The following is a 27,328-nucleotide window of genomic DNA, read 5'->3' on the forward strand; positions in this document are numbered from 1 at the left end:
CCGGCGTCGAAGGGCAAACTTGAGGGATGAAGGCGGACGTCGCGATTGCCCCAGTGCCCATTCTAGGGCCAAGGGCCGATGCCGTGCCTCTTCCCCTCACGTCTCAGACCTCCAAGACATCCTTAACGACCGCCGCGCGAGGCGCACGGTCTAGCCTTGGATCACTCCGGAGTCCGCGTCGACCTTCACCATGCCCGCAAAGACCGGGATGGAATACAGGCGATGCCCAACCCTCAGTTCATCAAACTGCGCTCAGTGCTGTCAAAGTCGAGCTCCGACAAGTCAAGGAGGGCCGAATTAACACCTCGTTCGAGTAGAGCAACTCTATGGGGAGGATGGACGCCTTCTCCCCCGACATCATTGTCAAGCCATTATCTCCGCATTTCAAAGCTTCCACCATGGAGATGTACGATGGGAATACAGACTCGGACGACCACTTGGAAAGCTTTAGGACACTCATGATCCTATACGAATACTCCGACGCCTTGACGTGCCGAACTTTCTAGGAAACGTTCAAGGGAGCTGCTCGATGGTGGTTCTCAAGCCTTCCACCTCGGTCTATTAACTCGTGGGAGCAGTTCTCTAGCATGTTCCTCGCCCGCTTCATCAGCAGTCGATGCCCCCAGAAGAGTGTTGTCTCACTGATGACAGTCAAATAGAAGCGAGGAGAAAGATTGTGGTCGTATATTGACTTCTTCAAGAAGGAAGAGCTTGAGGTCTGCGATCTCGACCCCATGGTTTCCATGCACGCCGCCATCAGTGGACTCCTCCCAGGCTTAGCCCTCAAGTGCTCAATCGCAAAATGCCAGTCAAAGACAAAATTGGAGTTCCTCGAGAGGGCCTAGAAGTATATCACAATGGAAGAGGCTTTAGTTGGGGATGTTCAAGAAAAGGGCACCGAGCACCAAGACGGAGCCCTAGAAAAGAAGAGAAAGAATGGAGACCACGGTCGTAACAACGACAACAACAGAAGCGGGAAGCCACCGGCCCTAGCCCTAGCTCACAACCAGTACACACCACTCAACACCATCCACACATAGATTCTGTTGAAGATCGGGGAGGAGAAATACAAGAAGTGGCCTAAGAAGTTGAAGAAGAATCCCCAAAGGGTGAACCCAAAGAAGTACTACAAATTTCATCGAGGTACTAGCCACGACACCAAGGACTGCTTCGATCTCAAGAATGAGATAGAGTCCTTCATACATCGAGGCCACCTCAAGCAGTACGTCGGGGGTGAGCCTAGCGCCTCGTCCTCTCAACAGCAACCGCAGCAGCATCAGCAAGTAGCCAGCATCAAAGATGGAAGCACGGCCTTGGGTGGAGCCTCGGTCGTTGCTCGCAAGGCCTATGCCAGGCAGTTAAACATCCAGGGGCCGACCCCCAAGAAGCAGAAGCAAAAAGCGACCCTCTCCTTCACGAGCGAGGATTTGAAGGGGTTTGCAGTCCCCCACGAGGACGCTTTGGTGATTTCAGCCATCATTGCAAAGTTCGTAGATAAGAGGATTCTCGTTGATAGCGGCTCCTCGGCTGACATCCTCTTCTATGAAGCTTTCGAGAAGATGAGGATAGCACCAGAGCGCCTTCAGGCAGCAGATGTTCCACTAGTTGGCTTCTCCAACAACGTTGTCAGACTAGAGGGCAAGATCACCCCACCCCTCACAGTAGGGATGAAGCCTAAGCAAGCGACAAGGATGACAAAGTTCCTGGTTGTGAGGATTGGCTCACCCTACAATGCAATCACGGGAAGACCAACTCTTTACTTGCTCCAGGCGGCCATCTCCTCCTACCACCTTGCTCTCATGTTCCCCACCAAGCATAGCGTCTGAGTTGTTTGAGGGGACCAATATGCCGCCCGCCAGTGCTATGTGGTATCACTGTAGGGCAAGAATAAAGAAACCTTGCCACTAGAGGGTCTCAACCTCAGGGAGGAGCCAGCGAGCCAAGGCCCGCCGGCCAAGGACCTTGTCTCAGTCCCCCTAGATGAGGATGAGCCCGAAAGAGCAGTCCCACGTCAGGTCCAACCTTCCCCCGGAGAGCCTATCCAAACTGGTAAGTTTCCTTAGAATTAATGCTGACGTTTTTGCTTGGTCCGCTACTGACATGCCTGAAATTGACCTTTCGGTCATTACTCACAAGTTGAATGTGGACCCGAGCTCTAGGCCAGTCAAGCAGAAGAAGAGGAACTTTGCACTGGAACGATGGAAGGCCATGGAAGAGGAAGTTGGGAAGCTACTCGATGTCGGCTTCATCCGAGAGGTACACTACCCTAATTGGTTGTTAAATGTGGTTATGGTAAACTCACCGAGGCCAACACTTGGGGAAACGGGAGCCAGGCAAACCTCAGTTCTGCCTTGGCTCCATCCTCGGCTCGATAGGTCATCTTGCCTTTGCCTAAATGTCCGATGGGAGGAAGAGATCCAGGCAAGCCCCCGCTTTGCCTCAACCTCCCCCTATCATACTTTGGCCTCGCCTAAGTGAATACTTAGAGGGAAATTAGAACAAATGAGTCACACTTTGATCGTATGGCTCTTCCTCAGCCGCCCTCCGCTACACATCTAAGGCACACGTATAATAAGTCAAAGTAAAGGAAGAGAGCCAGACAAGCTGCAGCTTCGCCTCGGCCTCACCTAAGTAAATACTTAGAGTGTCTCATGTTGTGATCTTTTTACTTGGGGGGAGCAAGGACCCCTCGATGAAAAAATAAGGCAATAGAACAAGCAAAGGAAAAAGAACACGGCAAAAGACAAGTGCTCGAAATGAGGTTCAAAAAATGCCACCGATTCTCATTACATTCAAAAATTTGACTTCACCAGAATTCTTTCATGGCCCCCAAGGCTGAACGCATGTGCAATAACAAAAAGAAAACAAATTCCTGGTCTAGGCCTCGCCACCTATCGGAGAGGGAAGAGTAGAATCAAAAGCCCCCTCGGGAGAGTCGGGGATCACCATCAAAGATTCAGCGTCGAAGTCAAGTAGAGACACCGCGAGCGCCTTCTTGGTATCCTCAATCTCGTCCAAGTAAGCCCCAGATGTGAGATCAGCCATCTCCTCGGCCTGCTTCTCCACCTCTTGGGCCCTCTTCTCAGCGTCAATAGCTCTCTATTTGGCCTACACAACCCGCTTCACCGCTTCCTTGGCCATTCTCCCTACCTCGGCAACCTGCTTCTTCGCCTCGACAACATCTCCCTCATCTTGATTGGAACGCCACTCAACCTCGGAGAGGAGACTTTCGACATGAGCCCTCTCCATTTTCTCTTTGGAGAGGCTCTCCCACGCCTCCTTCACCTGCACCTGAGCCTCCATCTGGAACTTCTGCTCATTGATGAGGTTCTGCTGGAACCAATGGTATTTCTCCTCAATAGCGGCAGCAGCTTGCTGGAGCTTCCCCTTCTCCTCCTCCAACTTGTCCATTTGGGATAGGGTCAACTTCAAATGATCCTCGAGGCCAATGAAATGGAGGCAAACTCGTAGCAAACAAACAATCAATATCCTATGAGGGAGCAAATAACCATGAAAAGAAAGGAACAATTGTTACCTCGACCAGGCTTTGCATCCCCGTGTTATATATCTTCTCTAGGGCGCTCCCTAGCATCTGGAAGCGATCTCGTGAAAGAAGGGCCCCACTCACTAGGGCCCGGCTGACCCCCTCATCCTGGATGGAGTCCCCCTCACGAACATCCCACCGGGGGTAGAAGATTTGGCTGGACCATTTGGTGAGCTTCTCTAGTAGCATGGGGCAGAAAACAGCCCCATTCGTTCCCTATGGGGCCTCCTTGGGGCATCCCCTGACATGCCCTCGGTGTGGGCCACCTTCTGTGGTGGTTGATCCCCCATGGCTTCCTCAACCGGCCTCTTTTGCCCCGCCTCGGTCTCCTAGGCGGGCTTCCACGTCCCAATAGTTGACTTCGGCGGCACTTGTTGCTCACGCCTCGTTTGGCACTCCTCAACGGGCCTTTTCCCCTTAGTGGGGACTTGTGGAGTTGCTCCCTTCGTGGGAGCCGATGGAGTAGTCCCTTTGGCAGGGACCTGTGAAACTATCCCATTAGCGGGGACCTAGCGAGAGGACCCCCTCCGCAGGGGCCAGGACCTTCTCCTTCGGTGTTGGTGTCCCCTCGGAGGGCCTCTGAGGCGATTTTGCCCCCGCTTTTGCCTACTCCTTATGCATCGCGGAGCACGGTCCATCAGGGTCTTCCCAATGTCCATCGGCACCTCTGCAAACAAAATAAAGCTTTTAGTAACGCATTGCAAAGAAGAGGACGAGGGAATGTGTTAAGGGACTACATGGCCTCTCCTACCAAGGGGATTAGGGTTGAGCCCCACAAAGACTAGTGGGACCTCCTCCTCCACCAAAGGCTGGGCTCGGAATCTCCCTAGTTTGAGAAACCAAGCGAGATCATTGCTCTCCTCACTCGTGAGCAAGGGGACACTCTTCTCCACAGCTTGGCTAACCTCTCCCCACCCCGACTTGAAGGACCAGCCCTAGGGACAGGACAAAAAGAAAAATGTACTCTACAGTTATGCACGAAAGAAGGGTTATCTACAGGATTGGTCCTACGGGGTTGAAGATAGTACATGTCGCTTTCGAAAGAGTGCTTCCTCGGCACAAACAACGCTCGATAGAGCTTCGGCATCAATTCCACTCCGTGGAACTGAGTCACCACCAGCATCGCCACTATGGTCCTAACGGCGTTGGGCATTATCTGGCTAAAGGTGATCCCATACACCCTCAACAGTTCAGAGATTAACAAATGAAGGGGAAATCGAAGACCGAACTGGAGGAAGTGTTGGTAAACGTAGATCTTCCCCTCTTTAGGAGTCCATAGCCGGATGCCCACCTTGGGCACCATCTTACCATAGGATGAGGGTATGAAGTATTGCCTTGCCAAAGCCTTAACTTGATCCCCATCTAGAGAGTTTTCAAACCCTAGGCGTAGGAGGTCGGTCTTGGTTGCTATCTGGGTAGCACCCTCAGCCCTCGTTCCGGAGATAGGATCTGGGGTCTCTACCCCCTTAACTTGGGAGGACCCCTCGGCCTCCCTCGGCATCACAGATGCGGCGCTCTCACAGGGAGGGTCATCACCTTGACGGCTGCCTTCGGCGCCCTTGGAGGCTACCCTCTCCCGAAGCACCTCAACCTCTTACCGAAGGGGAGCAAGGACAGAAGGGCTTAAAGGAGAAAGGGGAGAAGGGGTTCGGATGGGGTTCCCCTCCAACTCATTCGAAAGATCATAGCACTCAGGTCCAGAATCTAAGAAAGACATCATTCGAGATTGCCTAAAGGGAAGTGGAGGAAAAAGAAGTAAAAATGGAATGTTGAAAGATTGGAGAATCTGGGAGCTGAGTTCACTCAAGAGCAAAGGCACTTAGAGGCAAATGACCAGAAAGTTGCCGTCAAGGCCCCTATTTAAAGAAGAACTAACGACCCAGATATCTTGAGATCCAACGGTTGAGAAGCCGCCGCCTCTACGACCCAACCACAGCGTGCCACGTAACGCTCAGCCTCGGAAGGCAAAACGATGCACTAGTGACGGTTCGGATCGTCTTAGATCTAACGGACACGAAACACCTCCATACCTACGATCCAGCCACACCGCACCCCTAAGACTCATCCTTGGAAGGCGAAATGACGCTCGGGGTGGACCAGCACGTCCGCCTACCACGACCCACCGGTTTTTGCACCCAATCCCATGAGCACGCACACAGGTTCGACCGGAAAGCCGTTCTACGCATGGGGTGTTCTCCCAACGCATAGACCCGTTCAGAGTACAGCCCCCAGTCACCTACCCGAAGCAGTAGTGCCACAAATCACTCGCAACTTTGGCCCAACTTATGAAGATGAACTAGGTGGAGACACAAAAGAGAACACCACTATAGGGTCCACCTTGGCTGCCAGACCCACTGGCGCTCACCACTACTACTCCCATCAGCCAAAGCCGAATCCTTCACCTCAGCCTCGGGAGTGGGGGGCAAGTGATGTAGGGTGGCTCAGCCCACGAATGTCAGATCCAGGGACGCGACTCGCCACAACAGGGGCTACCCTGCACCCCTTGTACGAAGCCAATCGCAGAGCGCCACACGTCCCCGCAAAGCTCGCTGACCGCCCCGTATGACTCCCATCTCAGGCGTTCATCTCCACCAACCTCCAGGCGCCTCAGGTATAAATAAGGGGTACCCTCCTCCAAGTGAGGGATCCGGATCTTGAGTCTGATCCTACTACATAACTTAAATACATCTTGGGAATTCAGTGTCTACGAGCAGCTTCCTCATAGCCCTCGTCTATACCTAAGTCCCCTCTTCGTACCCTCGTACTAACTTGATCGTTAGAGTCTTCGCCTCGAGTTCTCACCCGAGGCCTCTAACATCCTCTGCCTTGCAGTACTTCAGCTACCAGCCCTCGGCTTCTACGGAACTCGGTACACGATCAGCCTCGGCCTATTGTCCTCAACCTCAGAACTTAGTCTTTGAATCCTCAAAGCCTTCGGCCCACCTCTAGAGCCCAAGGGCAAAATTACTTTTTTGTGTTCGACCAATCCGAGTCTCAACAGACATTATCTAAGTGTTAAAGCAATTTAGATTCATATTTTTTTTCTATTTAAGTAAATCATTTTTCCAAAGCAAAATTTTAATTAAAAATAAAAAAAAAAGAATTCCGGGACCCGATTCCTCATTGAGGAACCTGCCTCTACATTAGGGATAACGGATAGGGTTTATTTGTGTACATGATGGGGATGGGGTTTGGAGACCGGATACGAGAACTTATATTGAGACTAGTGTTAGGTAAAATTTAGCTTTCAGACTGGACTGGACTCTGTTCAATTTCTTTATTTATCTCTGACTCTGTTCAATTTCTTATAGGGTTTTGGCCTTCCTACCAAAAAAAGGTATTCATGAGTCAGTTAAAAAAAAAAAATTATCGATGCACTTACAAGTAGAGATGTTGATGCACTTACCCACCGGTGTACTAGATGTTGGATTATAAATGCGGCATGTCAAGTTGTTAACATTGCAGAATTGAAATATTTGTATACTTGGACCCAAGTCACTACAGGTAGAGTCGGATACTCGGATTTGTCATTTCATTCATTCTTCAGTCGGTTCGGGTCAGTGGCGGAAGCTATTCAACGCCAATCAATTGGGTTGATCTGTTCCCAAAGTGGTCCCTACATTATGTTCCCATATTGCTTTGGTTACATATTATTGGAATTCAGATTTTTGTGATAGCTCTCTCCTCAATTCTTTTTGTTGATTGCGTAGAACGGTAGAAGGGAGAGAGAGAGAGAAGAGGCCTGGGAGGGGACTGGGAAGAATGGAGGTGTGTGACGCTTCAATAAGTGAATCTCCGCTGCTGGGAGGAGGAGAAGATATGGTAGAAGGGATGGTGGATTATAAAGGTCGCCGAGTTATCAGATCCAAGAGCGGCGGTTGGAGATCTGCATCGTTCATCATAGGTGAGTTTTTTCTTAATTAATTTTTTTTTTTTGGTTTGCTTAATTGATTCTTCAGACTTTGAATCTTTGAGGGTATAAGATTTGGAAGACGGTCCGCAGGAGTGGAGATGGCGGAGAGATTTGCTTACTACGGGATTGCCTCCAACCTGATAAGCTATCTGACGGGGCCGCTCCGGCAGTCGACGGCGACGGCCGCCGCAAATGTGAACGCATGGTCGGGGGCGGCATCCATGTTTCCTCTGCTGGGAGCTTTTGTTGCTGATGCTTATCTCGGCCGCTTTCGGACCATTCTTTTCTCTTCTCTTCTCTATGTTCTTGTTAGTGTCTCTCTCTCTCCATTTCTCTCGCTCTGAATCTCTGATAGTGCTCCGCCTCCGCTAGGTTATCACAATTATTGAGCCGTGTTGTTTATTTGTCTTAATTCTTATTTAATTTCATTTGCGGCCAAGAAAAACAACATTCCTTTTTCAATGGGTCAGACGGACCCGAATACCCGATTGGACTCGAACCTATTATATAGGGTCTTGGTTTGTATTGTGTCAAACGGATTACATGACCGATCAACACAGAACAAGCTTGTTTCTGCTGCAGATCCCGTTTGTGTTTAGTTGGATTTTCTATGGGTCGGGTCTATCCTATAGAACTGAACAGATCGAATCGATCGTCTATTTGGTCATTATGTGGTTTTATCCATGGTTTTCAAAACCAGATCGGACCGGATGGTCGAACCAGAAAAACCGGGAATCAGTCAGGTGACCGGTTTCGGTTTTCCCCAAAACCGGATTTTCTTCAAAAACAGTTGATTTTGGTCAGCAAATTGTTGACCCGAACAGTTAACTGTTCGAACGCTTTTGACCATTTTTTTATTTTTTTTGTTGGAATAGACCGATCATTCGGTTCAAACGGTCGGACCGTTTGACCAAATAATCGGACCCCTGACCAGTTCGATCTTTGGGTTGATTTTAAAAACCATGGTTTTATCCTCATTAATAATCATGGTTTTCAAAACTAAACCAGACGGTCGGATTGGAAAAATCGGGAACCGGTCAGGTGACTGGTTCCATTTTTCCCCAAAATTGGATTTTCTCTAAAACCATTGATTTTGGTCAGCAAACCATTGACCCAGGCAGTTAACCATTTGAACGGTTTTGATCGTTTTTTTTTTTACTTAATTTTTTTACTTTTTTGTCAAAATGGGCCAATCGTTCGAACCGAATGATCGGACCATTCGACCCAGGAACCGAACCCCTAACCGGTTGGTTTTAAAAACCATGTTAATAATTGAGTTCTGACCAGTCCTTTTTCCTTGTTGTTCTGAACCAAATATAGCCCTAATCGATTACATAGTTAATATATAAAGGGATCTTGATTATGTGTGTCTTTTTGGGAAAATCTTCTGGTAGCTCTGATAGTTAAAAAACACATTGAGCTTTTGTATGAAGATCTGAGTAGCTCGAAGATAGTTTGGCTACCGTGTCTTTATGTGTGTCTTTTTGTATTTTTCTACGTGAAAATAAAGCGAGAAAGACGCAAAAAGCTCTATTTGGAGCTTTCCAAACTCAGCCCAAAATGAGCTTGCCTCTTTTCGGTGCACTGACTTTTAGCAGCTAGATCTGTTATGAACCAAACAGAAAAAAGATTGTGGTGCAGTCTACCCAACTTATAAAGACGACACAAAAAGATGCGCCAAACAGGGCCTATAGAACTGCTTATGTATGTATATTATATGTATACATAAATTATGACAAATATCATATGTATATTATATAGGTATGCCAACGCTCAGCCGATGATCACCCCTAACGTTGTGTTTAGTTATAATGCAAATAAATTTGTATTGATATAAAATTATGATAGTGCAAATGATTTGAGTGTAAATTCTGACCTATTTTTATTTTAAATTTTAGCTTATTTTGTTTGATTGCAGTACAAATAAAGTAAATTAAAACATAAAGCAGAATAAAGTAAAATTCAAAATAAGATTAAACAAGAATTTGCATTTTTTTATGTTTGCACTTCCATACATTTGTACAAGTGCAAATAAATTTGCACTGCAACCAAACACAGCCTAGACAATTAGGGATGCAACTTTGGCGGGTCCAACCTGGGCCCAGCCCGACCTAACTCAGGCTTTTGCCCAGATTGCGTCTGTCCAGCATGAGTTTTCAGGTTGCAGGCTGTGCCTAGGCCAGAAACTTGGGCCTGACCTAAATTTGGGTTCGACACTTGGGCTTGGATTAGCCCGAGTTTAACCCAATCCAACCCGAGATTACATACATATATATATTATATTTATATAAAAATATCTTTCTTTAATTATATACATGTGAATATATATGTACATTTGTAAATAAAATTTGTAAGTTGGACCATAAAACCCAACCAACTAACCTACCCAAACCCGACTAATTTGGCCCAGCCCAGCCCGAGGCTGAGCCCAACCCAAATTTATTAAGCTCAGGTGGAGCTTGGGTTGATAAAGTTGGGCTTAACCTTTAATTGGGCCAGGCCCAAACCTGAGGTTTGCTCCTTTAGATTGGGCTAGTTTGACCTTCAACCCAATCCAACTCATCCGAGTTGCACCACTAGAGATGAGACGATATGCATTTGTGCCACTTTAAAATTAGAAATTCCAAATAATTGAATGAGGTAGAAACTAATGTAGATGGGGGAGTGAGGAAAATTGACCAATCAAGAGGGTCCATGATCAATCAGGGGGCTTATATGCAGCACTTGTTTTGGGCTCTATTCTAATTTCTCGGGATATGCTTGTCAGTTGTCTGTTTCTTGGGTGATAATGACACCCTCTCTTATGCACAAAAATCTTTCTTTCTTGCTAATAAAAAAGAATAAAAAGGAGGGTCCATGATCAAGTGGACAGTTTGGGCCAGTAATGATCGAATGGATTGTTGGGAGTGGATGGTCTAACCGGATGGTTTTACAAGGAAACCAAAACAATCCAGGAAACTCCAATACGACAATTTGGTTCGGTTCAAAAGGATTCCCCTTGTGCTTCTCCACATCCTTCATCCATTGGAAAAGGGGACTGTAGCCCAGCCCAGCCTAGCCTATATGTTTTTTTTTTCGCCCATAAGTGCTAGTGTACGGTTTTTTTTCTCCCTGAATCTAGGTACTGTACGGGTTATACTTGTCGAAGAAAAAGAAAGAAAAACTAAACTTTACTCTTTAGTTTGGTTTTGTTTATCTTTGATGCTATTCATACAAATAAAATTATGATTTTTATTTATGTTTGAATATTTGATGGAATCACAGGGATTAGGGTTGTTAACAGTATCAGCAATTCTTCCTTCTCCGAGCTTTCCTCACAACCAGAACACAAAGGACCACAGATCATGCCTTCAATTCCAAATCATCTTATTCTTTGTCTCTCTGTATCTTGTGGCAATTGCCCAAGGAGGGCACAAGCCATGTGTGCAAGCTTTTGGTGCAGATCAGTTTGATGGACGGAACCCAGATGAGTGCAAATCTAAAAGTTCATTCTTCAATTGGTGGTATTTTGGGTTTAGTGGCAGTAGCTTCATATCACTTTTGATCTTAAATTACATTCAAGACAACTTCAACTGGGTTCTTGGATTTGGAATTCCTTGCATTTCCATGGTAGCTGCACTTGTTGTTTTCTTACTTGGAAGGAAGACATATCGATACAGTTCCAAACAAGATAATAGCAATCCATTTTTGAGAATTGCCCAAGTGTTTGTTGCTGCAGCAAGGAACTGGCGCACCACTCCCTCAACTGCTGCTGTTGTGAAAGAGGAAGAAGCAAGAATACTACTCCCTCGGCATGGCACATACCAATTCAAGTAAGAAAAAAAGAATTTCTCATTCTTAATTCCAAAACAAGGATCAAGTAACTCAGGATCTGCTTATTATTATATCATCTCACTAGTTCCATGAATGTGGAGGATATCTTGTCCATGAAATGCCTACCCACAATAGACTTTTATACATGAGAAGGTCCATGTTTCATGGCAGTACTTACATATGATAACTTGTAGCTCCAATAGGTGATAAAATGAGAGAAAATAGATGGTTTGGTCAAGTGCATAGAAGACCGTTATATGGAATCTGTAAGAAGTGATTTGCTGCAGGTTGAAGGGGCTAGAAGGGCCAATTACAAACCAGAAAGGACTTTGTATGAAGCAATAAGAAATGATTTAAGGGCTCATAATTTAACAATTAACATGACACTAAACAGATTGGAATGATGAAACAGGATTTATGTAGCCAATCCCATATATATGGGGTAAAGCTTAGATGATGATGGTGGTGACCTATAAATTAATCACTTCCTTACTACTCTCTAGAGCCAGAACTTGAAATAGTATTCATCCTATTCTTCTATTTCTTGATTTTGATTTCTTTCAAAAGATGCAGGTTTCTTGACAAAGCATTGGCTATGGTTTCAAGTGATCAATATGGTTCAGATGAAAACTGGAAAATGTGTAGCATCAGTCAGGTGGAAGAAGCAAAGGTGGTCCTGAGCTTGGTTCCTATATGGGCAACATGTTTAATATATGCAGTTGTATTTGCTCAGTCCTCTACCTTCTTCACCAAGCAAGGACTCACCATGGAAAGATCAATAACGCCTGGTTTCGAAATACCACCTGCCACACTCCAGTCCTTTATCAGTATTGCAATTGTTGTGTTCATTCCCATCTACGACCGTATCATTGTTCCAATTGCTAGAGCTTATACGGGGAAGCCTTCTGGTATAACAATGCTTCAGAGAATTGGAACTGGTATGTTTCTATCTCTAATTTCCATGGTTGTGGCAGCAATAGTTGAGAAGGAAAGACTTAAAGTGGCCAGAGATTCTGGACTAGTAGATATGCCACAAGTAACTCTTCCAATGAGTGTGTGGTGGTTAGTTCCTCAGTATGTCTTGTTTGGAGTTTCTGATGTCTTCACCATGGTTGGTTTGCAAGAATTTTTCTATGATCAAGTCCCAAATGGATTGAGAAGCATGGGTCTATCCCTCTACCTTAGCATCTTTGGTATAGGGAACTTCCTAAGCAGCTTCCTCATCTCTGTCATTGAGAAGGCAACCAGTAGGGGAGGCCAAGATAGCTGGTTTGCAAATAATTTGAACCGGGCACATCTAGATTGGTTCTATTGGCTTCTTGCTGGATTAAGTGTAATAGAATTAATTTTGTATTTGTATTTTGCCAAATCATACATCTATAACAGAGTAAGTGCCATCTGAGTGACCTCAATTCTGTTACAGATTTCTTATTCACATTTGTATGTACTAGTAAACATGTACGTGCATTTGCACATGACAGTATCTCCAAGACAAAACTATTTACAATTCATGGGCAGTTTTTGAACAGTTATAAGTGGGCAGTTTCTAAACTGTTATAAGTGGACAGTTTTTGAATATTTATAAGTGGGAAGTTTCTTAACTGTTATAAATGGGCAGTTTTGGGAGTGAGAGTAAAAGACATATATGGCCTTTTTATGCCCATTGTATGTTGCTTAGATAAGGGATAAAAGTGTCTAATGAAAAGTCCAGAAAATGGGGCTATTCGCTCTTTTATTAGTAGTGTAGATATAGATATAGATATTATAATAATGCCAATGAACTATTTGTTTGCTTTTTAATGTTATTGTTGTGGATTGAAATTGCTATTTCTTTTCTCTTGTGAGTTCAGTGATTCATAAGTCTAACTTTTGCATAGGATTGCTTTTTAATTTCTTTTAGTCTTACTATTTCAATTTTTTATTAAAATTTAAAGATTTCATGAAACTGTAGAAGGGTGATGTCTCTTGTTTGTAGAAGAATAATATCATAGAGTTAAAGCTTATATAACAGATGTCTAGCTCAACCAGCTTTTTTTGTTAGAATATGATATACCAATCTGGGAGATGACGGTAAAGAGAGACAAACAAACTATACTTGACAACTTCTAAAGGGGTGTTGTCAAATTAGTGGACCCCTACCCTGAAGAGTGCAATATATAATGTTTATCACATTGTTGGATGTTTAGAAATCAGTCCTCAATAGGGATTATAAAGCAAATATGTAAACTACAATTGTAATGCAAAAGCAACTGGAGAAGCAAGAAACAAAGACCAATAACAGAAACTGTAAGAATGAACTAGACAAAGGCTTTTAGCATTCATCCGGTGCAGCCAATGGTTACACATAATACAGTCCACAACCTCTTTGGCTTCCAGTGGCATTTGCATTAATGGTCACGTAGAACAACATAACATAGAAAATAGAAATATGTCATGAAGGAACTAATTGTTAACACAGAGTTGAGTACTAACTTGTCGTTTCATGTGGATTTGGCATGGCTGGCTTTGAGGGTGAAAGCAGAGAACGACATAGGGATAGAGAATCCGCTACAATTAGGAAAATTCATACCTTAGTTGGAGCATGTTGAGTCCAGTTTTTCCAAGATATATTTGCTTATGATCTTGCTTTGATCTCTAAAGGATGTCTGAAATTAGAGTACTTGGATCTATTTGGATGTTCAAACTTAACTAGCAAAGATATGGACAATAACTCATCAACAAACCTGAAGAACTTGGAGAGGCTTGTTAAACCCAATTTCTGTATTCCTCTGTTTTCCATACTTAGAGGTATGACCATTGGAGTTTGTATGGTGAATAGTTCCAAACTGATATTTTCAGGATTTAATCAACTGGATGAAAGTATCTCTTGTGGTTACTAGAATTTAGATGATGGTTGGATCAAAATGAACAAAGACATGTCATCCATCCTGACCCACTAATCTATTATGGGTTGTTTCTCTCTTCCTTGTATACTATATATTAAAAGTCTGTTAATTTTTTAAGTTTAGTACCGTAGGGGTACTATTGTACTTTCTCCCTCTTTTATTTTGTTTTATGTCGCCCTAGTATAAATACAAAAAGCTAGCGCCGCCAGCAGGATTTTTTGGCTCTCAATCTCTTTTCTCTCCTCTCTCTTCTCTCTTCCCTCTTCCCTCTTCCCTCTTCCCTCTTCCTTTCTTCTTCTCTTCTGTATAATATGGTATCAGAGCGTGACTATCAGATTTGAAAGGAGAGATCAAGCAAGCCTTTTTTCTATCTTTTCTCTTCGCCAGCTATTGTTTGCTTTATTGAAGATCCAAAATACAACATCGGACTAAAGTACCTTCTCTCCCTTCCTCTTTTTTCTTTTTTTTTTTTTTTGGTTGTGTACCAGGACAGAACCTGTAGTAGGTTCACTTGTTTGATGTGAGGTGATTAGCACCTCTTTCTTTCCTTTTTTTGTGGGATCAGCTGATCCCTATGATGTACTATAGGTCGATGATGACCTTTATATGCTACGACAACAGCCTTATGATGGATTTGTAGATCAGGAGAAGACATGTCTGTGCTGCAACAGCAGCCCTCTAATTTATTGTAGGCCAGTGATGACCTATTAGTGTTGTAACAACAATTGATTTATTTCTTTGGTGATTGAAGAGCTAAGTTCAAAAAAAAGGGGGGGTGGTTGTCTCTAGTCTCCTGGTGCAAAGAATTTTTTTTGGGTGTTAGACTACACTATTTTAAGGTAGTTGTCTCTAGTCTCCTGGTGCAATGAGTTTTTATTTTGGGTGTTAGATTATACTATTTTAAGGTTTTTGTGCCTACTTTGAGTGTGACCTGAAGCTGTTATCATGAGTGGTGAAGATTCTGCCACATGTGGTGTTTCCTCAATGTAGAATGGAATGAGTGGGGGTATGGATTTATCCTTCCCTATGGCCATCGTACCCCTAAATGGCTTAAATTATTTAGAATGGTTGAAAGAGATCAGGTTATACATTACTACAAGGGGAAAGATGGGATATATAAATGGGAGAATTAAAGAACCTAATTCTAGGAGTGTTGAGTATGACAAATGGAACCAGGAAAATAACATGGTTATGTCCTGGCTTTTAGTGTCTATGCAACCTCAGGTGAGAAGGAACTTTATGTGGGCCAAAATGACTTATGAGATTTGGAAACAAGCAAAGTCAACATATTCTGAACTACGTCACTATGCAAAAATCTATCAATTATAGGCAAAATCATCCACTTGTAAACAGGGGAGAAGAGTCTTTCTATGTACTATTCAGACTTGACCTCCATCTGGAAGGAGTTAGATCACCATTAGAGTGTGGACTGGAAGTACGATGAAGATGCAAAAGCGTACAAGTATTAAATAGTTATGCCCTTAGCTCCAATCAGATTGATGTATCTTTTGACATTTATTGTAAATGAATAAAGTACATAATTGATTCATGTCATTGTGGTGTGTTTCTATGTAATACCCTTAAACTGGACACTTAAGAGACTCGTGTTAGTTTAAAATCTTCATAGCCGTTGGATAAATTTGTGGAGGTTTATCCTGCCAAGGCTGATACTAATGTACCGCCAAGTTGGTTAGGGTGGTTTGTCTCAGCTGTCAATGTGATACCTGAGGTACATGTAGTGTGGGTTTTCTTGAAACCCTGAATCGGACCAAAATTCCAGTATTGCCCTGAACCTTTGAGATAGATGGGCAAAACTAGAATGTTACACCTGACCTCTAGACTCGATTATGGTATTGCACTAGGTGTCGGATCGGGCTATCTTTGATATGCCAATCAGTGAGATCCTTAGAGGGGGTCAAAACCTAGGTATATTGGGATAGTCCGAGAATTCATCCAAGTGAGTGATCATAGTGAAAGGATCAGCCCCTTTGTCCAAGAATTCATCTTGCCCGGTGTTATATTATAGCCTCTTTGGAGAATCCGATACAACGACAATTCGATAAGATCGAAGTGTCCAATGATGTATTAGATAGTCTGAAGACTATGTATGAAGAGCATAACCGTTCTACTCGACAAAAGGTCTTAAAATTGTTTATGACCGCACAGATGACCGAGAACCAATAGGTTCATGACCATTATCTAAAGATGATGGGTTATATTAATGAACTTGAGGCTCTCAGGTCAGGAGTAGATCATGACACCAAAATTGATGTTGTCCTCAATTCCTTACCTCCGCCCTTCAATCAGTTTATCATGAATTACAACATGAATAAGCTAAACGTTAGCCTTCAGGAACTCAACAATATATTGCAGAGGGCTGAAGAAAACTAATTAAGAAGGATAAGCCGATAGCCATGCTTGTTGAAGGTGGAAAATCGGGCAAGAAAAAGCAGAAGGCTAAAAGAAGGATCAGAAGAAAGGTAGCAAAACTAAAAAGCAGAAGAAAGATAAGGCATCGGATGCCTGTCACTTCTGCAAACAGACTGACCACCGGAAGAGGAATTGTCTTCAATATCTAAAGACTAAGAAGCAAGGTAATTTCGAATCTTTTATCATAGAGACCAATTTGTTGGTCACTTCTGCTTCCTGGTGTATTGAATCTGGGGCTTCAACTCATGCGTGTAACTCACTGCAAGAGTTCAAGATAAGCAGAAAACTGAGTGACGGAGAAGTGACACTCTACTTGGGGACTTCTGCAACAGTTGCAGATACAGCCATAGGAACTGTAGAACTAGTTTTTAGAGAATGAACAATTGTACTTAAAGATTGTATTTTCGTACCTAATTTAAGTAAAAATTTGATTTCTGTCTCAAAATTGTGCATGGATGGTTATTCTATCTTATTCAGTAATGTGATTACTATTAAACGGAATAACAAATTCCTCACATACGGAGAACTTGAGAACTTTATGTTCTCCATCCTTCTCTAGAAACAAACATTATCGAAACTACGTCGGAAATAATCCCCAAGAAGAGGACTCGTGATACAGTTAATCCCACGTGCCTGTGGCATTACCGACTTGGCTACATTAATATAGATCATATCACAAGATTGGTAAATGATGGTCCTTTCGATTTTCTAACTGTTGAAGATCTTCCAACCTGTGGACCTTGCCTTTAGGGTAAGATGACGAAGCAGCCATTTACTGGTAAGCCTGAAAGATCTACAAGCACACTTAACCTTATATATACTGATGTATGTGGTCCCCTAAATGTTATGACACGTAACCAGCACGTTTATTTTATAACATTTACCAATGATTACTCATGGTATGGTTACGTGTACCTAATGAGACATAAGTCTGAATCTTTTGAAAAGTTCAAAGAATTCAGATAAGAAGTCGAGAAACAGTTAGGGTGAGAAATTAAGACCCTTCGATCAGATCGAGGCGGCAAGTATCTCTCTAACGAATTCAGGGACTACTTAAAGGAAAATGGGATTGTATCACAACTAGCTCATCTTGCTACACCACAATTAAACGGTGTGTCAGAGAGGAGAAAGCGGACCCTATTAGATATGGTCCGATCACTTCTCGTCCACTCAGAGTTGCCTACATCATTTTGGGGTTTCGCATTAGAAACTGTGATTTACGTGTTGAACCGGGTTCCAACCAAATCCGTTCCTAAGACTCCATATGAGCTATGGACCGATAAGAAACCAAGTGTAAGACACTTGAAGATTTGGGGTTGTTCGGCATATGTTAAAAGAACTAGTTCTAACAAATTGGAATCCAAGACCAGTCGCTGCCTATTTGTAGGTTACCCCAAAGGCTCTGTAGGTTACTTATTCTATGATCCAAAAGAGCAAAAGGTGTTTTGCAGTTGAAATGCCCACTTCCTAGAAGAAGATTACATCTTGGATAATCATCATTATGAAGTTGTTGTTGATGAGAAGAGCCCAGGGGTAGTGGGAGATGTCCCGCTACCTCCAGAAAATAACCAACCTAGAAGATCTACCCGGGTTTCTAGGCCTCCAGTTTGTTACGGCTATAACCAAGAAAGTTACTTGGTGGAAGCCACAACCAGTGAGGAGGATCCCGTGACTTATTTGGAAGGTATGTTGGACATAGATTCCTTGAAGTGGGTATATGCCATGAGAGCTGAGATGGACTCAATGGAGACCAATGGAGTCTGGAGTCTAGTAGATCCGCCCCCTGGGGTAAAGGCAATTGGTTGCAAATGGATCTATAAGAGGAAGAAGGGCACCGATGGTAAAATTGAGACCTACAAGGCTCGTCTTGTGGCGAAAGGGTACACTAAGAAAGAGAGAATCGATTATGAGGAAACCTTTTCGCTTGTAGCCATGCTTAAATCCATTAGGATCTTGGTAGCTGTAACAGCGTACCATGACTACAATAATTGGCAAATGAATGTCAAAATTGTATTCTTAAATGGAGATTTTACTGAAAATATCTATATGCAGCAACCGCAAGGTTTCGTAGCTGCAGGTTAGGAACACATGGTATGTAAACTCAACCGATCCATATACAGACTTAAGCAAGCTTCTAGGAGTTGGAACATCCGGTTTGACTCTACTGTCAAACAGTTTGACTTTGAGAAAAATCCGGATCAGCCTTGTGTTTACAGGAAGACCAGTGGGGATAAGGTTACGTTCTTGGTTCTTTATGTAGATGACATTCTATTCATTGGGAATGATGTAGGAATGTTAACTACGGTGAAAGTGTGGCTTTCACAGCAATTCTCCATGAAAGATCTTGGAGAAACCTCTTACATATTGGGTCTTCAACTTTATAGAGATATATTGAAGAGGATAATAGGATTATCCCAGTCTACTTACATTGACAAGATAGTCAAGAGATACAGTACAGAGAACTCCAAGAAAGAAAATGTTCCTTTCAGGCATGGAGTCACTCTCTCCAAGAGTATGTCTCCTAAGACTCCCGAAGAGATTGAGGGCATGAAAGAAATTCCCTATGCCTCAGCCGTAGGGAGCATCATGTATGCCATGCTGTGCACTTGTCCTAACATTTCTCGGGCAGTGAGTGTGGTAAGTAGATACCAATCTAACCCAAGGCAGGAGCATTGGACCGTTGTGAAAAACATACTAAAATACCTTCGAACGACAAAAGAGTTTTGTTTGGTATTCAATGGTAGTTCACTACAGATTCAAGGGTATACTGATGCCGATTTCCAGTCAGATCCAGATGATAGAAAGTCTACATCTGGTTATATCTTCATGATATGATCGTGTGTTGTTAGTTGGAAAAGCAACAAATAGGGGTCCATCGCAGATTCTACAACCGAGGCCGAATACATTGCCGCAAGTGAAGCTGCCAAGGAAGCTATTTGGATGAAGAAGTTCATTCAGGAATTAGGAGTAGTTCCATCCAGCACATCACCCATTCCATTGTTGTGTGACAACACTGGAGCCATTGCTCAGGCTAAGGAGCCACGAGCCCACTCGAAGTCGAAGCACATCGAGAGAAAGTACCATGTACTACGGGAGATAGTTGGAAGAGAGGACGTCCTGACTCAAAAAGTAGCATCAGCAGAAAATGTAGCAGACCTACTAACTAAGCCACTGACACAGAAAGTGTTTGAGAAACACGTGGAAAGTATGGGACTCCGGCTTGTACTCGATTGGACCTAACTGCAAGTGGGAGCTGTTAGACAGTTATGCCCTTAGCTCCAATCAGATTGATGTATCTTTTGACATTTATTGTAAAAGAATAAAATACATAATTGATTCATGTCATTATGGTGTGTTTCTGTGTAATACCCTTAAACTGTAAACTTATGAGACTCGTGTTAGTTTAGAATCTTCACAGCCGTTGGATAGATCTAGGGAGGTTTATCCTGCCAAGGCTGACATTGATGTACTACCAAGTTGGTTGGGGTGGCTTGTCTCAACTGCCAGGGTGAGACCTGAGGTATATGCAGTTTGGGTTTTTTTGAAACCTTGAACCGGACCAAAATTCCAGTATTGCCCTGGACGTTGGAGATAAATGGGCTCACTGGAATGTTACACCTAACCCCTAAACTCGATTATGATACTACACTAGGTGTCGGATCGGGCTATCTTTGATATGCCAATCAATGAGACCCTTAGAGGGGGTCTAAACCTGGGTATGTTGGGATAGTCCGAGAATTCATCTGAGCGGGTGATCATAATGACAGGATCAACCCCTTTGTCGGACAAAGTGAATGATCGGATGCACTCTCTCTGATGGAAACCTAAACTGCCAACAGTTGATTTCAACCGTTGAAATTTGTTTTTGCAAAATATATTTATATAGAACTATACATATATATATATATGTATGTATAAGGTTTTAATTCCCGAGATTCATGTGAGTAAAGAGTGTAACACTATTCCTTGCAGCCGAGGGAGAGGTCCTCTCTTGTTGGGCAGTGTTTGATCATTATGGGCTAAGAGGTTAAGTGTAAGACCATTAAGGGTAATACCCGATGAACTAATCTTGCATCTGCCCACAATCCTTGGGTTTTCATAAGGTGGCTGGACCTAAGGACCAATTAGTGTAAATGTTGGGTCTATTAAGAGTCCATAGTGATGGATTCAGGGGTTCACTGTCTCCTACAATGAATTCGGCTAGGCCTTGTAACAAAAGTTGTGCTGAACCCATGTGGCTGATGTGTAGATCAATGTTTGGGTCACACGCCATACAAAGAGAGCCAACTGAGTAGTAGGTTAAGAGGTTAAGTGAGCACATAAACTTAATGGGCCTAAAGCCCAATTTTGAAATGGGTTAATTAGATTAATTAAATAGGGGCGGATCTGGGTTTGGATCAGCAGATAAGGATAAGAGGATAAGTCTTATCCACTTAAAGAGTATAGATCCAAATAAAGATTTGGATCAAGAAACTCCTAATCAGATTAGAAGGTTGTCTCTTTAAGGCTGTAAATAAGAGAGCAGGGCGAACATGAAAGAAACACCATATACAAGATAGCAATCTGTATAGTTCTTGCCGCCCCTACCCAGTTCAATCTCCACTCGTGGAAGTGGTCAATAATTGTTCTTGATATTGCTTCTTGGTAGAAGAAGCAATCTGAAGTCGTGCTCACCAGCCCTCTACTTCATTCTTGCTGAAGAATTTGGTTCTTGCTGAAGAGTCGTCCTGCTAATCCTGTTTCACCACACACTGTGTCATCTTCAGTGAAAGCAGGTTTTGGTTATCTCCTTGGGCGTGAACACCTTCATTGGGAGTTACTACTACTTCGTATCAGGTATATCCCTCTCCTCCCTTTTGGTTTTAGATCTAGTCTGGTTTGGTCCAAGATTGATCCTTGAAAATGTAGTTTTCTGAAATTGGGAATGTGATTCCTAGATGGGAGAGAGATAAATTTTTGAAATTTCGCCCAACCATCCTACAGGATTTGGCCATCCATATGATGGATCTCTCATCCCTTCAACAAGTCCCTTGTTTTCCAACAATGAGTATTTGCATTTCTCCATGGCTTGAACCCTGTGTATGAATCCATCAAAGTCTAGATCCTAGGCAACAATGATCTTCCATCTGTCCAGAAGGTATATGCATTAGTACAATCAAAGGAAAGTAGAAGAAATTTGATGAATAATTCTAGGGGGGGGGGGGATGCAGTTGTGTTGGCAACGAAAGGGAATGTTGCTACAGGTGGGGGAAATATCTTTAAGAATGGGGATTTTCAAAAATGGGTGGATGACAAAGACAAACTATGGTGCATCCATTGCCAAAAATCCCGACACACCCGTGATACATGCTGGAACTTCATGGGAAGCCAAAATGGGCTCGGGAATTGAGTAAGAAGCAATGTTTAGATCTAAATAAGAAGCCATGACAGTAAGGTCCAAGAAAGCAAACATGGCTACTCAAGAGAATCATCCCCCTACTACTAGTGTGACTCAAAAACACACCTCTGGTTCTGACCCAAGGGAGGATATTATTAATTCTTTTCGTGGCCATTAAGAACTCTATAGTAGGGCAATTCATCAGATGGATGCTCCTCCTCCCTCAACTTCATTTGTGTCTACATCAAGTAATTCTACCGCAGTTTTCCATGTATCATCTCATTCCCTGACTCTCCTTGGATAATTAATTCCGGAGCATCAAAACATGACTGGTAAGTCCTCTTATTTTTAGACCTATCACCTCCTCTCTAGAAGAGACAATGTGAGACTAGCTGATGGTTCATACTCTAACATAACTGGTCAATGAACCATTTCTCTTCCCTTTGGCATCACCCTATCTAATGTTTTACATATTCCACGATTCCCTATTAATTTGTTCTCTGTTAGTAGTACCACTAATTCTTTAAACTACTCAATAACCTTTTTTTTTCCTTCTTATTGTGTGATACAGGACTTGGCTTCGAAGAAGATGATTGGTAGAGGACATATGGTGGATGGGCTCTACATGCTAGAGAATAAAGTTGGTCTTATAGTCACAGAGTCTAAAAATCAGTCTAGTAAGAGTCAGGTCTATTTATGGCACAGTCGTCCTGGTCATTTATCTTTTGAGTCCTTAAAAATGGTGTTTCTAGAGTTGTTTAAGTCAGTGTCAGTATTAGAGTTTATATGTCAAACTTGTTAATTGAGTAAGCATTTAGAACTCATTTTTCTTCAAAGATTAATAAATCTGAATTTCCTTTCCATATTGTTCATTTTGATGTTTGGTGCCCTGTTACTTTACCATCTGAGAGTGGCTACAAGTATTTTATTACCTTTATTGATGATTACCCATATACATATGGGTGTATCCCATGCGAACTAGGGATGAAGTACCAAAAATTATTCAAGATTTTTAGTAAATGATCTTTACTCAATTTCAAATTGAAGCGCAAGTTTTTCAATCCAATAATGCCAAAGAATATTTTCATAATGATCTCATGGAGTTTTTTGCTTCGCATGAATCACTTCACTGTAGCTCATGTGCTCAAACACCACAACAAAATGGTGTTGCTAAAAGAAAGAACCAACACCTTCTTGAAGTGGCCTAGGGGTTTCTAATCCATATGAATGTCCCGAAACACTTTTGGCTTGAGACTGTCCTTTGTGCTACTTATCTCATTAATTGTATGCCCTCTCACTAGTTAGAGTGCAAAGCCCCATATTAGCTTCTTTTTCCTAAGGCTCATATTCTTTCTATTCCTCCTTTGTCATTGTTTTGTTCAAAACATGTCACCCACCCATGGAAAAGTGGATCCTCGTGCTATTCCTTGTATCTTCTTGGGGTACTCCACCACTTAAAAGGGATACTGATGCTTTGATCCCATATCTCAGAAATATTATGTTTCTATGGATGTCTCTGTCTTTAAGAATGAGCCTTTCTTCCCTGTTTCTCCTCAGGGGGAGTGTAGGAATGAGGAAAAATCGGTTCAGCTCCCTCCTCTTCCTGATCTTCCTCCCTTTCGTGTTTCCTTTCGTCGTCACAAAGGCCAGCCATGTTCAAGAGCTATAGAGCACCTAGGAGTTGTACCACCAATGCCATAAAACTCTCCAGGGGTGGATCCTATCCAACCAAGTGCCTTGGCTCCCATTGATGTTCTTGACCCTATTACTATTGATACATCTATTACTGGTGACCTTGACCTTATTGCTCATTGGAAGGGTGTTAGGTCTTGCACCATTAAACATCTCATTTCCCATTTTGTTTCCTATGAGAACATATTACCTTCCTTTTAAGCATTTCTTTCTTCCATTGATAGTGTTCGTATTCCTAAGAATGTGGCAGAATCTTTGTTGGTGCCTAAATGGATAGATGTTATGAAAGAATAAATTAATGCTTTGCACAAAAATGGCATATGGAAATTGGTAGATCTTCCTAAGGGGAAAAAACCAGTTGGGTGTAAATGGGTTTTCACAATAAAACATAGAGTTGAAAGCACAGTGGAGTGGTATAAAAATCGTTTAGTGGCAAAAGGGTTTACACAAGTGTATGGAGTGGATTATGCAGAAACTTTTGCATTTGCTAAGATGAACTCCATTAGAATCATTTTCTCTTTAGCTGCTAATCTTGATTGGGACCTTCATCAATTAGATATCAAGAATGCCTTTCTAAATAGTGACCTTGAAGAGGAAGCTTACATGGTACAATCCCTTGGTTTCCGAACTCAAGGTAATGAACAGAAAGTGTGCATGTTAAAAAATCATTGTATGGCTTGAAACAATCACTGAAAGCCTGGTTCAACAGGTTTCATGTAGTTGTTTAGCAAAGAGGATATAAGCAATGTCAATCTGATCACACATTATTTGTGAAAAGAGGGGAAGGAAAAATTGCAGCCCTGATAGTATATGTTGATGATATAGTTACCACTGGTGATTGGAAAAATGAAATTCAAAAGTTGAAGAGATATCTTGCTACCCAGTTTGAAGTGAAAGTTCTAGGTCCTTTAAGGTACTTCCTTAGTATTGAAGTTGCTCGCTCACAAAAGGATATGTTTATTTCCTAAAGAATGTCCTAGATCTGCTCTAGGATACAGGAAAATTAGGAGTGAAGCCTGTTAATTTTCCTATTGATCATAATCACAAATTAGGTGATTGTTAAGGTGAATTCATCAAGGATGTGAAACAATTTTATAGGCTTGTAGGAAGATTATTATATCTTTCTATGACCCGACTAGACATTGCTTATGTTGTGGGTGTTCTTAGCTAATTCATGCATGCCCCTAAGACCACCCACCTTGAAGCAGTTGAAAGAGTTCCTAAATATCTTAAGTTTCCATGTGTAGGTTTATTGTTTCAAAAACATAGGCATTTGAAAGTTGAAGTGTATACCGATGCAAATTAGGCAGGATCCCTGAGTGATAGGAAGTCTACCAGCGGCTACTGTACATTTGTGGGAGGGAACCTAGTTACCTAGAGAAGCAAAAGGCAGAATGTGGTGGCTAGGTCTAGTGCTGAAGTTGAATATAGGGCAATGTCTCATGGAGTGGCTGAAATTATGTAGCTAAAAAATTTGTTGAGGGAGTTGAGATTTAGAATTGATGGACCTATGGCCCTATATTATGATAACAAATCAGGCATAAACATTGCTACTAATCCAATGTTGCATGATAGAACTAAACACATCGAAGTTGACAAACATTTTATTAGAGAAAATGTTGTCACAAGGGAAGTGTGTACCCCCTATGTCAGTTCTGGATACCAACTTGCAAACATCTTCTCAAAAGGGTTACATCACTTGCGGCATCATGATTTATGTGACAAGTTGGGCATGATTGACATCTGTGTCCCAACTTGAGGGTTAGTGTTAAAAGTCTTTTAATTTTTTAAGTTTAGTACTGTAGGGGTACTATTGTACATTCTTCCACTTTTATTTTGTTTTATGTCGCTCTAGTATAAATTCAAAAAGCTGGCACCGCCAACTGGACTTTTTGGCTCTCAATCTCTTTTCTCTTCCCTCTCCCTTTCTTCTTATCTTCTAGATAATACTATATACTATATGGAACTGGTTGTTTATTGCTATGATGAATTCTACTGTATATATATTTTGTTTCTTGAATTTAATTCATTATAATTTCACCTTCTTTCTTCTTGAAAGGATCCAAATTAAACTTAGAAAGAAAGCTCAAGAAGGATGGATGTCCTTCAAAGAGTGAGTCCCCTACTGTTAGCAGTGCACCTAACCTTAAATTTCACTTAAACAACTCAAAAAACGAGCTACTTAATGCATTGAAAACTAGGAAATATAGGAAAATTTAGGCCATCATCAAGGAAGAGAAAAGTCTCCGATAATGTGCTTGGCCTTTCTTTTATTAAGTAACAATTCAAGCCAACGCTTCAAACACACTATATGACTGACTATTTTAAATTTGAATCTAGTTGAGATGAAAATCAATGTGTTGTCAACAGATAGAGAACTGGTCAATAAGCTACCTTTGCAGTTTGTACTCTATGCATTAACGTTCTCTTCTTTCAGTTCACCCTAGAGCCAACCATGCCAAAACAGGTTTATAATCTGTGTTGGCAACTAATTCCTCCACCAACATATTTCTATGTTCTGACTTCGTTGTCACCATTGATGCGGTTACCATTGGAGAGCCAGAGAAATTGTGGACTATGTTCCGTGTAACCATTAGCTACACCAGATGAACGATAGAAATCCCAAACATCTATTTACAGCTAAAGTAGTGGTGATTCTCTTTCCCATTTCTCATCCTTCTTTTCAATGGCAATTGTTGCCTCAACCAACCTTTAACCATGAAGAACCACAACTTATTCCAGTTTTCTTCATTTTTGAAGATTTCATTTCTAGTTTCCTTGTCACATTCTCTTCATTCAGCCAGCCATCTCCATTATTTTCTTTCTGATTCATAGACTACCATAGGTGAGAGGAAGAAACAGTAAGCAACAACCAAGCCAAATAGGCCGTACACTTGGGCAATGAAAGAGGACATGTAAAAAACTCTTAGTAGGAGTCTCACAAAGAGGACAAGTCATTTCAGTGAAATGAGTATGTCGGGCCAAACTTTCCTTGGAGGGAAGAATGTCTAACACACACTTCCAAATGAATAATTTGACTAATTATTGCATTAGAGAATAAAAACCTATAACCTCACCTAACAGTTCCTTGAGGTGGTATTAGAGGAGTTCACACCAGCGTCCCACATGCACATCTCAGTGTGCATTGAGAACATCTTCATACTTGTCATCGGGAGATGCCCAATACATGGTTAGGATGTGTTGTGGGGTGTTGTGGAGCACCCACTATGGGGAATGAATGTGATCTCGTATTAGAGCTTGTCTAACCAAGTGGTTTAGTGCTCAATCCTCATTGCCCCCATTATAGTTAGGGCTAATTAGTTATATATACCGTGTATATTTAGGAAACTACTTAAATGTACCATGAACTTTCAAAACCTACTTATATATACCTTATAGGATGGCCCCCATATAACACAAATAAGTTATCTATGAAGTAAAATGTTAAAGTTGTTTGATATGTCATTAAATTCTTTTATAATCCCATTTTTACCCATGTTCTTCCCTCCTCCCCTTTCCTAACTAAACAGAGGTGGCAACTCTATCAAAACAAAGGTAGCAGCCACCATGATCAACAAGATGCAAAGATGCAGATTTAAAAAGATTGATATGAAAGAAGAAGTGAGATTGCTAGAGACAATCAAATCTGACAAGAAGAAATTATAGGATGTAGC

At 42.2% G+C, this 27,328-nt stretch overlaps 2 protein-coding genes across 4 annotated transcripts; both read left to right on the top strand.

The window, feature by feature from the left end:
- The first annotated feature begins 802 nt into the window (after positions 1-802).
- On the top strand, positions 803-1,826 carry LOC104588767 (uncharacterized). The gene is made up of 2 exons (XM_010246841.1): positions 803-847; positions 1,053-1,826. Exons 1-2 carry the CDS (start codon positions 803-805, stop codon positions 1,824-1,826), a joined length of 819 nt encoding a protein of 272 aa, XP_010245143.1.
- A 5,184-nt stretch (positions 1,827-7,010) lies between these two features.
- Positions 7,011-12,845, top strand: LOC104588750 (protein NRT1/ PTR FAMILY 5.10-like). 3 transcript variants are annotated; one of them, XM_010246813.3, is made up of 4 exons: positions 7,011-7,448; positions 7,548-7,765; positions 10,722-11,269; positions 11,838-12,845. In XM_010246813.3, exons 1-4 carry the CDS (start codon positions 7,307-7,309, stop codon positions 12,670-12,672), a joined length of 1,743 nt encoding a protein of 580 aa, XP_010245115.1. In that variant the 5' UTR covers positions 7,011-7,306; the 3' UTR covers positions 12,673-12,845. The 3 variants fall into 3 exon arrangements, with proteins under 3 accessions (XP_010245115.1, XP_010245116.1, XP_010245117.1); XM_010246814.3 differs by having other exon boundaries at positions 11,844-12,845; XM_010246815.2 differs by having other exon boundaries at positions 7,309-7,448; positions 7,528-7,765.
- Positions 12,846-27,328: the final 14,483 nt, after the last annotated feature.

Source organism: Nelumbo nucifera, chromosome 3, assembly GCF_055504915.1.
Source record: "Nelumbo nucifera cultivar China Antique chromosome 3, China Antique-T2T, whole genome shotgun sequence".
Classification (NCBI taxonomy): Eukaryota; Viridiplantae; Streptophyta; class Magnoliopsida; order Proteales; family Nelumbonaceae; genus Nelumbo; species Nelumbo nucifera.